The sequence below is a fragment of the Pongo pygmaeus genome, chromosome 19 (assembly GCF_028885625.2).
Source record: "Pongo pygmaeus isolate AG05252 chromosome 19, NHGRI_mPonPyg2-v2.0_pri, whole genome shotgun sequence".
In the NCBI taxonomy this organism is placed as follows: Eukaryota; Metazoa; Chordata; class Mammalia; order Primates; family Hominidae; genus Pongo; species Pongo pygmaeus.
In genome coordinates this window covers 62240979-62256147 of record NC_072392.2, presented here as the reverse complement: position 1 = coordinate 62256147, position 15169 = coordinate 62240979, and the positions used below count along the sequence as shown (strand labels likewise).

At 40.4% G+C, this 15169-nt stretch overlaps 1 protein-coding gene across 1 annotated transcript in view; it reads left to right on the top strand.

Annotated features, from left to right (window-relative positions):
• Nucleotides 1–15169, top strand: part of ANKFN1 (ankyrin repeat and fibronectin type III domain containing 1) — a 361962-nt gene that overhangs the window by 321278 nt on the left and 25515 nt on the right. Inside the window, exons 16-18 of the mRNA XM_054457189.2 lie at nt 835–1001; nt 4069–4219; nt 5728–5896. Coding sequence (XP_054313164.1) covers nt 835–1001; nt 4069–4219; nt 5728–5896 — 487 coding nt within the window. The remainder of the gene's footprint in view (nt 1–834; nt 1002–4068; nt 4220–5727; nt 5897–15169) is intronic.

Genomic DNA, 15169 nt, shown 5'->3' with positions numbered 1-15169 from the left:
CAGTTAAGGATTTGAAAAACATAACACGAACAAGGATTTCATAAGAGTGTGACTTGAATATCAACATTTTTTAAAAGATGCCTGGAAAAAAATGTGAAGACTTCAAATACTTTTCTAAACATTATCTTCTTCATGGTTACATTGTAAAAGTCAAATATAAGTAGTATCATTTTAGCTATCATACAATTTAATTTTAAAAATTAAGCCAAAAAAAGAACCAGTGCTTGATTCATTCTTTCTTCATTCTCAGAATTAGTGCATAATTATAGCTACAACTTAAATGTTAACATAAAATTCAATAAACCTCTTGGCAGTACCTTTTTAATTTTCAAGATAAGGAACCTACTTACTATAAAATTTGGATTCTATTTTAAATCGTTTTACTTAAACGACTTTTCCATTTTAACAATCCAGAAATTACAAAGCTTCCTTAACTGTTCTGTCAGCTTTTATACTTGCAAATACCTGTTTTCTCCCAGCTAAACATTAAAATCTTCAAGGACAGAAATTATCAACTCAATTTTTCTTTATTAGCTGCTTCCACCACCACCTATTCCCAAACACAACTCACACACCTACACTGGCACAGAAATCTTAGGCAAATAAGCATATAGAATATATTAAAAACTGATTACCTGGCCAAGAATTCTCCTTAAGGTAAGAGTAGCTGTACCACCATTTCCCCAGCATTCATGGTATACCTGAGGTTTCTCACCAAATTACTTAGTGACAGCTCTTTTCATCCATGACAAGCCTGCCTTAGAAAGGAAAAGGTTTTGAGATTGCCCTTCGAGGTGTTTTCTTGTTTTCTTTTTTTTTTTTTCAACTGTACAGGATATTCTCTCCTATCACAAAAGGAGTCATCAGCGTCTCTCTCCTGGATTATATCTGGGTTACCTAAAGCTCTGTAGCTCTGTGGATCAAATCAAAGTTCTCGTTACCCAAAAGTTGCCCAACATTCTCTGCCACGTGAAGATCCGTGAAAACAATAACATTTCTAGGTAAGTGATCAGGAGTTAAGATTTTCCTTGTGATGAAACAGTGGCTCAAGTGACCAGCTTGATGTGCCAGAAGGAAACTGAAGTGTTACTTCCCAGTGCAGTTTTTATGGTGAGGTGTCCTCAGATGCCACACTGGAGCAGGGCAGAGCTTAGTTTTGGGGGGTTTTTTTGTTTTGTTTTGTTGTGTTTTGTTTTGTTGTTGTTGTTTTTTGAGACAGAGTTTCACTCTTGTTACCCAGGCTGGAGTACAATGGCGCAATATCAGCTCACTGCAACCTCTGCCTCCCACATTCAAATGATTCTCCTGCCTCAGCCTCCCAAGTAGCTGGGATTACAGGTGTGCGCCACCATGCCCAGCTAATTTTGTATTTTTAGTAGAGACGGGGTTTCACCATGTTGGTCAGGCTGGTCTCGAACTCCTGACCTCAGGTGATCCACTTGCCCCAGCTTCCCAAAGTGCTGGGATTACAGGCGTGAGCCACCGTGCCCGGCCAGAGTTTAATTTTCACACTAGAATAAGGAGGGCTTGCCTGATGGTTGGTGGAAGGCATGAGCCCATTAAAGAGAATACTGTCCTTTCACATTCTTCTCTACATTACTCATGGTAAAACCACTGATGTTCAATTGGTTAATGAACAGCTGACCTTTTCTTTCAACACTGCTATTTCCAGTATATTTTCTTTATAATCTAAAACAGCCATGTTCTTTTTGCTTTCTGTTTTTAAATATCGCCTATAGGAATGGGTTTCATAGAGCCAATGATTCCCCCGATCTTAAAAAATCTCCTCACCCTCATTCTCCCTAACTCTAACCCTCTGGCCTGAGGACCTTGTATGTTTTCTACAACCCTTATAATTCTCTACGGAAGAAAAGAAGTAACAAGGCCCGAGCTTCTGGAAACCTGCTCTACAGTTTGGCATTTGGTGAATTACCCTGTTAGCTTTGGGAAAGTTGTCCAATCTTGGTAATCTGGCTCAACTTTACAACCTCATAGCAGGCCTCTGAAAGTCTGCTATAATGAACTGAATTGTGCTCAACATAAAAAAAGAAAGAGAAGAAAAGAAAAAAAGGAAAGGAAGGAATAGACAAGAAAAAAAAAAAAAAGAAATTATCCAGAATTCTTCAGACCTCAAAGGGCATAAACTAGATACTGCCAAAGAGTATAAACTAGATTCTAGTTACACTCATGGATTTGCTTAGCCAAAGGATACTCTAATTTGGTAGTTTAAAATGTGATCCCTAAAGTGGCAAGACTTTATCAACTCTAATATCTCACTAGGTTTCTTAAGTATTGCTTGATGACAATGGAGGAAATGATGATGAGGAGGAGGAGGAGGGAACTCACTGACTACCATATTCTCTCTTCAGTTGTCAACTACACCTGGATTTTAAGTCTGCCATCTGGTGGTCATTGCCACAATCAACATTCGTTATCGCCTCAGTCCTTCCCAAAAGGTTACATGGTTCATTTGTGGGTTGACTTAGTAAAGATTACACTCATCCATTTTCTAGATTTGTGTCTTAAAGACTTGAACTCTATCTCCTAGTGGTTATATCAACTAGTTTTCCCTTGCCAAGGATCCAGTTTTCATTTGTACAAAAGATTCCAGTAGCCTTTTCTCTGTCAGTTCCATCTCCTTCATCCTTCTAGCAGAAACTGATTAGTGGTAGGTGTTTTTACGATATTCCTACCGGTAATTTATTTTCTAACTTGATTACAAACGCTAGTTTAGCCATGTTGTCCTTTAGGTTTTATGCGTGCATATGCTAGTCACAGAACTCTCGTTTTGTTCCATATCAGTGATGGGAAAAAAGAAACATTTCCCAAGCAGGTTCTCAAAGATTTCAATTATTTGTGAAGCCAATAGTATGCCCAGATTGAAGTAGGATTTAATTTTGAGGTTTTTTTCTTTTCTTACTAGGACAAAGGGTAAATTTTCCGTAGTCTTGTCCAGTGTGAGACTTGAAATAAAACAGATATCTTGAAAACAGAAACTTTTCTAAGAGGGTAGTTAGTTAAAAGAGAGTAGTTTTTGATGAAAAGCTCATGCCACAATCAATTTAGTTTTCTGACCCACAGATTGGAGCCCAGGCTGGTAGAGCCCTTTGGGGAAAGCCTCGGAGAGTTTTCACTAGGGTGGGAACATATGTCAGCACCTCCTCTCTTTCCATCCCCTGAGAGGAGGGCTTTCCTTTCCTCTCTAGCCTGCTCCTGAGAGCCTACTGCTGCTCCCTGCAGAGTTCGAAGGAGAATCTGGGCCAACTGAATGTGTTTAGAGACTTGTGCTAAGAGACCTGTGGAAACAATGTTGCCCAAGAGGCATTTACCTTGATCTTTTCAAGCTCCTTCTGAAGAGCAGCCTTTGGGGGCAAAGCAGATGTGCTTTCCTCTCACTGCCATTCTTTTCCCTTCCCTTCTGTGTGACATTTGGAAAAGTTCATTAGGAAGGATTATAGAGCATGCAGAATAAAGACACAGATGACTGGTTTGTAAGGAGGATGGAAGCAGTGATATGCATCCCTTGGTTCCTTTTATTGGAATTGTCTGGTGTTCCTGTTTGTGATTCTCCTCAAGCTTTTGGAAGGAGAGAAAAACCAAAATATCCCCCACGATTACAACAGGCCAGGGTTGAAATGTGCCAAGTGGTTTGTTGCCTGAGTTGGACCAGAGTCCTGTGGTTACTAAACTGCAGAATTAGCCAGCAGATGCCCCTGTGGTAAAATGTAGGATCTTAGAATTTACAGGGGATCTGCAGAGAAAGAAAAATGAGGACAGTCAGGAAATTATTACAAAATATTTGAGAACCCCAGTCTCAAAAACTGATTCACACAAATTAGGCCTGCTGTTCTGAGGTATATGTGGTTTGATAGGTGAACTAAGCTGAAATTAGAAAGAGATCATTTTAAGCTCCATTTGGGTGGCAAAACGTTCAAATTTCATGAATTACACTGAATTTTAACCACCGAGCATTGGTTATCCAGGTTCTGGACACATACACTAAGAAAGTTCTGAGCTGTGTTCTGAACTTTTGTTATATTTCTAATTTTAACTTGACTCAACGTACAGAGAGGAATGGGAATGGATCCAAAAGCTTTCTGGCTCTGAATCTATGGAAAGTGTGGATCATACTTCTGACTGCCCCATGCAATTGTTCTTCTACGAGCTCCAGATGGCAGTGAAAGCTCTCCTTCAGCAGATCAATATACCTCTACACCAGGTACTAGACTTTACCATTTTTATCTTCTTTTTTTATGGCTCATGGAAACTGCATTGTAACATTAAGTGGGGTGGGTGTGTGTGTGTGTGTGTGAATTTTCCTTTACTTAAACACCACTTTGCAAGTGCATGCACATTTTGAATTGATGCCCACAGGTAGACACAGCCTGCGCTTCTGTTCCTTTCCTCCAGCTCCTCTGTGTTGGACCTCTTCCACGTTTTCTGGACCCCACTGTACTATGGTTTGGTCAGAAAAAAAAAAAAAAATCAATGGCTAGTCTACCTTAAAAGACAACCAGGCTCAGCTTCAAGACAGCATAAAGCAAAGAGAACATACAAATAAATAAAGGTGTACTCACATGTACAAATGATTTCTCTAAGAATAGAAGGATAACGGTGGTATAATCTACAGCAATGTCCCAAGGATATGCCATGCTATTTTTTCCCAAAGAACTTTCTGTCAAAATTATTGTCGTATCTAAATCAAAATGTACAAATCTAACCTCCACTAATAAGCAACTTCACGAAAAACTGTTGGCATAAAGGAGAATAGTAAAACTTTGTTAGGCTCTGCCCAATAGGTTAACATGAAGTAGCATTATTTAATTTTCTGGGGGGGGGGCCTATGTTCATCAATCCTGCCTCCCTCCCCAAAACACACACACACACACACACACACACACACGATGAACCAAGTTTAGCCTGTAAACTGGGAGACCATTATAGGAGCGACTGGCTCTCTTTAAATACAAGAGAGAACCATGAATTGGCCTCTAATCCATGGAGGCAGGGGAATAAATTAGAGTTCTAAGAATGTCCTTCCATTGGGGTGCTCTTTTGATTTTAAGTCTAAAACAGCCAACACTAATGAAGACTAAATTGCACAAGATGCCTAAAGACAATAGGGAAGCAACTGGATTATTCTAAGGGTGGCCGTGTGTTCACTAGGAGAAAAAAAAAGCAAGAGCTCCACTTGTGACAGTAAATACTATTAAAGGGTTTCTTGGACTTAGCAGGTTTGAAGCAGCTCATATTTCATTGGTGACTCTTAGGCTACATATACATGTTGGGAGAAGGCTGCCTAACTGCCTAACAGTGCATACAACTTTTTTTTTGGATACTTGTAAAATTTTCTCAGTCCTTGGCCAGAAACTACGTTTTTCCCCCTTAACCAACTTAAATTGAAACTAGTGGATTTTTAATTCAATCCATTTTTGTTGCTTCATGTAATTATAGTCATCATTTTGAAAAGCCCACAGAATGCAATCATTTTCTGCTTTTATAAGAAGCATAAATGTTGTTTTCAGAGTTTATGTGGAACATTACTGCCTTAAATCTTGATTTTATATAGCATTATTAAATGGGCTGAACCCTAATATTTATGTTGTATAAAAATTCCAAGCTTGAAGTTGTGTAATTTTGTTAGATGTTTTATGCCAGTTTGGTGTTGTTTATGTAAGTGCCATGTTGTAACTCTCCTATTTTTCCTCCGCGCGTGTCCCTCTGCAGGCAAGGAACTTCCGCCTCTACACACAGGAGGTGTTGGAAATGGGTCACAATGTGTCCTTTCTTCTCCTGCTCCCTGCCTCAGACGACGTCTGTACAGCCCCAGGACAGAATAATCCTTACACCCCACACTCAGGGTTTCTTAACCTCCCTCTTCAGATGTTTGAACTTGGTATAGTAGCTTGTTTCACCTAGAAATATTAACCCAGCCTCCTTATAATAAAATCACAAAGTTATATCTGTTCCCCCTTGTCCCAGTGGAGGGTCAATAAATCACATGATGGCTTTGGCAACAACCCTTCCTAGAAATGTGTACAAGTCTGAGAAAAAGCAAAGCTCCAAGACTATGTGCCTGAGCAATAATTATTGAAACCTAGCAAAGGCCCAATGGAGAAGAAGGAATTCTAAACAGAAAGTTCAGTTATCAGGCTGGACTTCTTGCCTCCCTTCTGCTTTCTTAAAACATAAATATAAAAACCGATGTTTTCATGAAAAGCACTGCCCCTTCTCTCTCTCTCTCTTTTTCCCCTTCCCTCTCTCTCCCCACTTCCTTCCTCTCTCCTTTCCTCCCTTTCTCTCTCACCGTCCCCACATCCCCAACCAGAGAAAAAAATAATAATGAAATCAAAATGTAGAGTGCATATCACTTTGGAGGGGAAAAAAGCCTACAATTTTAAGTAGCACTGACTTATTAAATAGACTCTAAATTTCTGACAGACCATTTGAGAAATGGACAGGATCTCCCAGGATGCAATATTGTGATTATAATGTGGGATTCTGAATGGTGGAAGATCTTGTCCTGACTTTCAAAAATGAATAGCCTGGGCTCCAGTTTCTCTACTTTTGCAGAGACCCCTGCTGCCCACTGAGATTGTGAATAGGGAGGCTTTGTCCCCTTCCCATGCTTCATCTTGTAACAGGCCAGTAAGAGGCAATTAGCAAGAGTTCAGTCAGTTCAAATGAATTGTACAATTTGCAGGAGGGTGAGTGAGTGGGTGGGTGGAATGGAGGCAGACCCTCTCTGGATTGCTCCCCAGCCACCAGATTTAGAAGCAGACAAGGCCACTGCCTGATGTCTCATTTGAGCCCTGGGCATCTGCATCTGAATTTATCCCTCAAGGATGATATGCTTAAGGCTCTCAGTTTTCCTTGCTCCAAGCACTTCAGATGCCCAAAAGCTGATGAACAGCAATTGTTAATTTCTAGAGGAGGGAGTGTTCTTACAAGAAGCTCAAATCAGACACGTAGACTGGGACTTGAGAGTCCTAGTTTCCCTATTGTGTGACACTGGCAATTGCTTAACCTTTCTACACCTTTTCTGTGTCACACAATTAATCACATTGGCCATACCACTCCCAAGAGGCCTGGATGTGAATGTGACCATTTAATGAGTTCCTCAGCCAAAAAGCATTTTTAGTCTGTAATATAACAACACTGTGTGGGGCAGGGTATTTCCATAAGTGTCTATTCGGTGCCCACTGTGGAGATTTAGAGGTGAGTAAGACAAAGGTTCTGCCCTCAAGAGGCTTTCGTATGGTGGCAGGAGTAAAATGAGAATACGAATTATTATAAAACAAGGTAGAAATATGCCAGAAATTGGAAGTGTTAATATTGAAAAAAAGAAAGCACATTTTCTCAAAGAAGATATGAGAAAGCCTTCATGGAGGGAAGGGTATCTGATATGGGGTGTTGAAGAACAAACAGGATGTTAATAAACATAAATAAAAAGAAAAGCTTTCTTGTTGGGGGAGTAGAAAGAGCAAAAACATGAGAACAGAAGAATTCAGAAAGAATGGGGAAGAGAACAAGTGGTCCAGTTTGGCTAGATCAGAGAAATGTGAGGAAAAGGTGGGACATAAATCTGTACAGACAAGTTGGGGCCATATTGGGCAATATCTCCAGCATCAGGCTGCGGAATCTGTTTATGACAGATGGGAAGCAGAGGTCAAAACCTTCAGAGATTATTTTATTCATCCAGTGTTAGGGTAGGAACCAAAATAAGAAGAAAAAAAAGGAAAGAAATACAGATATTTTTAAAAAAAAGAAAACTTGCCCAAAAGTAGGTAACTATTTAAATGAGAAAGGGAGAAGTCTAGAGAATACTCTCATTGTTTTCAGCTTCAATGACTATGAGGCTATTGCTGCCTTTATCAGAAGTAAGGAAATCAGAGGGGAAAAAATGGTTTGCTGAAGGAAGTGATGCTTTTAGCTTTGAATATGTTGAGACTGAAGGTGCTAAGTCAACATCCAAGTGGACATGTTTCACTGGCAGTAGAAATGCAGGAGAGAAATTGGATACTAAACACAGAAATCTGTCCAGTGTCTATTAATAACAGCTGAAGCCATGAAAATGAATGATTTCCGAGGGATATATAATTGACAGAGAAAAGAATTAAAGAAAACATTTCACTGGAGAGCTAACCAGGATTCCATTCTGTGTTCAACAGTCATTGTTATTCCATGATTACAGGCAAAAACACATGAAATTCATTTCCCCATGCCTCAATGGCTTTGGTGGGAACAATCTACAACTTGGTATCAATCGTTACAATATATGTGACTCCTAAGGCCCTGAAGGTCCAAGCCATGCAAATATCCTCTCTAGCCTGTTTCTGTGAGGCTCACACACTCTTCTTGAGTAGCCACCCTTTGTCCCACTGTTGTTATTCTCCATTCTATAATTTTGTGAAGTCTGTTAGCATCCATTTCTTTTCTTGATTCAGTTTTTCATTCATTCATCAATAAATGTTCATTGAGTAACCTACTATGTGCCAGGCACTATTCCAGGCACTGAAGAATCAACAATGAAAAAACTTCTCATAGAGCTTACATTCTAGTGGAAGAGACAAATAACAAACCAATCAATAAACCATAATATTGTAAATATCAGAGAAACAAAGGTCATGAAGGAAAATAAATCTGGGTAAGGGACTCGAGTGAAGTAAGCTTCACTTTATACAGCTGGGTGATCGGGGAAGGCCTCTCTGAAGAAGAAACATTTGAGCGGAGACCTAATATTTCCAGGCAATGAAAACAGTAAGTGCAAAGGCCTTAGAGTAAGAGTGTGCTTGGCTAAGAGATCAGCATATCTGGAGTGTAGTAAGCAAAAGCAACAAAGATAGGAGATGAGGTCAGAGAGTCATGGGAGCTAGACCACGCAGGGCCTCACAGGCCATGATAAGGAATTTTTACGTTAAGTATGTTGGAAATCCAGTGAAGGATTTTGAGCAGTAGAGTAACGTATGAAAAGCTCTGCAAAATCCAGTGGTCATCCCCCTAACAAATAAAAAATTAAAAAATAATTTTTTTTAAAGCTCAACTTTGTTTAACCCAGCATTTTCCAAATTCATTTGACCATGACTAGAGCAGTGTTTTTCATGGGACTTATTAATAATCCATAGAACATATACTTTGGGATATGATAGCCTTAGAACAGTGCTTCTCAAATTTTAACCTGCATAAGAATCACTTGGAGGCCGGGCGCGGTGGCTCACGTCTGTAATCCCAGCACTTTGGGAGGCTGAGGCAGGTGGATCAAGAGGTCAGGAGATCGAGACCATCCTGGCTAACATGGTGAAACCCCGTCTCTACTAAAAATACAAAAAATTAGCCGGGCGTGGTGGCAGGCGCCTGTAGTCCCAGATACTCGGGAGGCTGAGGCAGGAGAATAGCGTGAACCCGGGAGGTGGAGCTTGCAGTGAGCCGAGATCGCACCACTGCACTCCAGCCTGGGAGACAGAGCAAGACTCCGTCTCAAAAAAAATAAAAAAATAAAAAAATAAAAAAACCAAGAATCACTTGGAGAGTTTGTTAAAATACAGATTCTTGGAGCCCAACCCCAGAGATGCTGAGTCAGTAGGTCCAGCAGGAGGCCAGAAAATTTACATTTCTAGTAAGTTCTCAGGTAATACTAATGCTGCTAATCCATGGACTACAATTTAAGTAGTATTGCCTATGACAAAGAGATTAATACATAAATACAAAACTAGAGATGTGGTTAACACAGGAATTCAGCCAAATTCAACTGTGCCTGTCCTTTTTACCTGTTTTACCTCTTCACATTGCTAGAAGCAATATGAAAGCATCAGATACTTTCTTTCATCTATGAAAAATAGGCCATAGATCAAAGCCTGACTTTAAGATGGTTTTTCCTAGAGTAAGACATACTTTCTCACCTTCTTGGTCCTCCCTTGTTGCCATATCATTGGTAATCCAACTGATTAATGAGGACCATGTAAGTTTCCAGAAAAAACCACTTGGTTGGGCTTGGTTCCATTGGCATAAACAATTCTATTAGTCTTTTTTTAGGGACCGGAGGAAATGTTGCCAGTAGCAGAAAATTAATACACTCTCTAATACAATGATTATTGTACTTCAGCACCACCAGCAACAATTTCAAAAACATTTCTGGGCCTTGGTCTCAATAAGAATCATGACAAACTCCATCTTATCCCCAAGCAATCAGAGCTTTCCAAGAGGAAGTTTATCATAACTACTTCCTCCATCAGGCATCTGGCCACTCAGCATATAATGACACCTTATATGGGAACTTCCAAGGGCCTGCTACAGTGGTCCTAAGCCTCTCTAAGAAGGATGCTAAGCATTATTTTTTCTATAAGTAGGAAATTCCATTCATAGGTAGTTACATAGTAAAGAGTCAAGAGATACACTAAGCATTTCTGAGAAAGGAGAGAATGTTTTCGGAAATTCAGTCAGAACTCAGAAAATTTTAATAACCACATGGGAATTCTAATGAAACTTAAAAAGGTGTGAATTATGGGAATATGTAAATTATAATAGAATAAAGGGTTGCACTATATTTCAGTTTGACTTGTATAAGTCATCCCTGTCCCCATGAAAGAATTTGAGATTTGGCAAACTGACCTTGTTCCTGCCAGTGGCCTAAGTGAATCATAAATAACTTGCTAACCAGCTATGGAAACTGCATCTGTGCCTATTCCAGCACTGCGTAGATCTAGCAAAGACAAAATGATAAAGGAGCTTAGTTCTCTGTCTCCTGGAATAAGGTCTAGACTGTAGCAAACCCACAGGCTATTCCTTCACAGGATTACTTGTGGGGTCAAGATAAATTGTCCTATTGGAGGATGTTATGAGACCTGGATGAGGAAGACTGAGCTGGGGCAAAGCGGATTCACCAAAAACCCACTCCTCTTTCCACAGCCTGAAGGTTGACACTCTACCATCCTTTGGGTGGGAGCAGGACAGGACCCCTTTGCAGTAATAAAGCATGTTCCTGGGGGCCTACAAGCATCACTATTTACAAAGTTCCCAGGAACAGAAGGAAAAGCAGCATCATGAGCCCTTAGAAACTCTATCAGGTGATGTGGCCCCTTGAGGACTTGCCTAGCCTGCACAGAGGAGGTCATCCTGCCCTGACCTTGTGGGTGCTCAAAACTGACAGCAGGCCTATAACAAGGAAAGTTGGCTTTTGTTGATTTTCTTGGCTTTATGATTTAAACCAATTGGACTAGAAAGACAAACAAAAAAAAAACTAGGGAATTTTTAAAAATAATAGTTTGAGGCCTGGTATATATTTCATACTCGGCTTGTGCTTGGCTACATCCTTCATTCAACAAACATTTACTGAGCTTCTGCTATATGCCAGATACTGTGCTGGGACTGAACCACACAGACATTAATAAGGCACCATCTGCCCATCACAAGCTCAAAATCCATTAGAGGATACAGGTATCCCTACCGATAGTCTTCATAAAACGAAAGCACTGCTAAAAGAGGCAGGCTATTGAGTTTCAAAGGAAAGACATCTAATTCTTCCTTATAGAGATAATACTTGAGCTGTATCTTGAAGGATAAACAGACATTCAGAATGGGAAAGAAAAGGCAGGCAGAAAAGGAAAATCATTTTAAGCAGAAGGGACAGTGTGTACAAAAGCTCAGAGACCTGCAGCCTGATTAAGTACACTCTTAATAGCTCATTGTGATGGATGCTTAAGGCATCTGAGGAAAAGTGACAGAGGATGAAGCTAAAAGTTTAAAAGATCAAAATCATACATGGCTACTTATATAACACTAAGAGGGTACGACTTTATCCCATAGGCAATAGGAAGCAAAGGAAAGATTTTAAGAAAAGGGATGATGTGGTCTTGCTAGATTTTGACAGCTCATGGAGGACTGATTGCAAGAGAGTCAAAAACAAATAAATCAGGCTGACATTGGATATGATGAGACAATTAAGCAATTAAGAGACTACCTCACGGGTCCACCTGGTCATATCTCACGGGTCCATGAATCCAAACCAAGGCAGCAGCCTCAGTGGGGGTATAGAAGAGAGAGCAGAGAGATGAGGAATTTAGGAGTTAAAATGATGGAACTTTGTGATTGATTTGATGTGGTTGAAGAGCAAGATGAAGGAGCCAGAGAGTCTGAATAAGAGTGCCGAGACGGATAATGTTACCATCTACCGAAATGGACCATAGGAAGGAGGAACAGGTTTGGGGCAGGGGAGTGATGATGAGGTCAGTATGACAAATGATGAGTTTCGAGGAACCTATGGAATATCCAGGCAGTGAGCCTAATGGAATCCAGGCCACAGGCTTGCAAGAAATGGCATAGTGTCAACCTAATACCCATTTTACATGATTTAAGAGACCATTCCTTTATTCCACCTGTCAACTCATTCACTACTAAGAATCTTTAGAGGGGCACCTTGTGCCCCAGTTCTTTCTGACACCTTGGCAAAGACTCATTGAACTAAAGTGACCCCAGGAGTTTATCTCGCTGATTCCTTGGCTTCCAAACTAGGCCACATGGCCCAGACTGATTAGGATTTTAGTGAGTTAGATATCCTTAGGAAGAATATTTTACTTCCAGTCCTGTTCTAATATTCTAATCACTACCACTAACTGCCTCATTCTTTCAGGGTAGTAAAAAGGTGTGGCAGAAGGACAAACATTTATTTTGTATCGGGTATGAGCCATATGCTGTGCTGGGCACTTTATATACATTGTATTACTTAATCCTAGGTAGGCATTATAATCCCTGTGTTAGAGATGAGAAAACTGAGACTCCCAGAGGTCACGTGCCCACTGTCACACAGGTGGTGAGCGGCAGAAGTATGGTTCAAACCCAGGTCCGTCAGATAGCTAAGCCCATGTACTTTCCACTGTACTATACTCCTAGTGTTGATGCCAACCTTATGTTAGTCTGCCACTATCTTATGTAGTCTTAGTCTGTGAATTACTAACAAATCATGTGGTCCAGCTAATGACATTATTGTAGCCTTATACCATTTTATCTGTAAAATGCATGAGATTCACATTTTTAAAAATTAGAAGCTTCCAGTCTGCCTTTCTTGCCTCAGTTATGGCTACCAAATATATCATTGCTAAACCACAAAAGACTATGTTAAAGTAACATTTGTTAAAGTAACATTAAAGGGTCTGGATTTAAAAAAAAACCACAGGAGCGGGGAAACCGAAGCGTTATAGTTGAAACCTCCTCATAACTCACTTGTGGTGCGTGGCATGGACAGGGTGGGTGCTGTGAGACCACCCACTGATCCAGGCTCCCACTACAGAGACACAACAAGAGAAAGCTGTGAACACCCCGGCTTGTAAGAATTCAGATCAGACTGATAGTGTTTCTTTTAAAGAAGTTATTCAGTGCCTCTCCCTATTTTTCCAGTCATATTTTAGAAAGGGGAAAAAAACAAATTTTTTTTTTTTACCTCTTGGTTTAGAAAGGCAGAGTGTGAGACACTTCACTCTTGTCACTTTCCAGCCAAGAGAGGACATCTGTCAAGTGCTAACAGGACATAATCCCTCCTTGAAAGGCATAAAGACACATTCAGGGAGCTACCAGGGTCAAGAGTAAGCTAAAAAGTCGTTGAGATTCCTTCCTGTGGAGCTGCCAGGAAATATCATAGACCTGAAACACCTTTCCAAACAGGAAAATCAAGCCCACAGTAAAGGAAAGACAATGGAGAAAAGAGGAGCCTTCGGGCAAAGGGTCTGCCTCTTCAGATCCGTTCATGCATTTATTTATTAATTCATTTGGTCAATAAACCTTAATTGAGAAGCTACAATGTTCCAGGTTTCAAGGACATAAAAATTAATAGGAGGCATATTTCCTGCCCTCAAAGAAATCACAATCTAATGCCAAGGCAGTCAAGTAAACACATAAGTACAATGCAGTAGGATAAGTGTCATGAAATATTTAGAAACAAGTGCTCTAGGAGTGCAAAAGAGGGAGAAACTAGTTCCACCTGGCCGGGAGATGTCAGTGAAAACTTCGCTGAGGAGAAAACATTTACCGTGAATCTTCAAGTATCACAAGTTGACCTGGAGGTTTTAGTAAAGAAAGGTATGTGAGGAGGAGGAAAAGGCATGTTTCAAAGCATGGAAGTATAAAAGGACTCGTAGTAAGTTCAGCTTGACCAAAGCTTAAGGTTGATGAGGGACTAGGGCTGGAAGGTGGCAGCATGAGGGAAGGTATGACTGAAAATATACTCAAATCCTAGATCACAGGGAGTTTTCCTTATGGAGAGATGTTTGGATTTTGTCCTCAGATCCAGAGGGAGCTCTGTAGAAGTCTTTAAGCAGGGAAATGCTATGAGAATTAGGTCATTTGGGAGAAGCTCCATAGCTTGTCATTTACTAAGAGGGCATATGAAATCGGTTCTCTGTGTCAGGCAAAAAAAAGTGCTAAACAGAGCAGAGAAGATGAGAAGGAAGGATCTGACACCACAGGGAAAAATCAAACCAGGACAGAGGCCTCCTGAGTTGAGAAACACCTCCTTGAAATGAGGCATAGCTGGAGTAAGGATGGACCACTCTCACTCTCACCCCATTCTTCTCTTCTACTTCCATGGAAGGAAAGACAGAGCACACTGCCCTGGTATTCACCTAAGATTTATCCCCGGAGAAAAAAAAGCAAGGAAGTAGTAGCCAGTGGTAACATGGGAATTGTAGGGTGGACAAAAATCTCTCAATATGCAGAAAAGTAGGGCTTCCTCATTGAGGTGTAGAGATGACCAATGCCCCATTTTGAGGTAATGTGGTTTTAGCTTCCCTAAATGGCCAGATCTGGGTCTCAGGAATCAACGTCTAATTACTACCTGTAATTACTACCTGTAATTAGATGTTCTTCCTAGAATTCCTCACTAAAGAAGCCAGAATAAAAATGTTTCAACAGACTTGTTGGGTTGTAACAGCCCTATTTCCAAAGCATGGAACACACTGGTACAGGTCAGAGGTAAACAGAGTAAAAGAGGTTCTTGAAGAATGAGTCTCCAAATTCATCAATGCCCTGGAAGAAACCAGTACTATGATAGTCTGAATCAGGGTGTTTTCCTCATCCTACCAGAATCCAAAGTTACGGTATAAGATCAGAGCTGGTCAGAGAAGTACAGGAAATCTGACCACATCAAGCTGCCTATACCAGGCTCAATCCTACACTGCTCTGT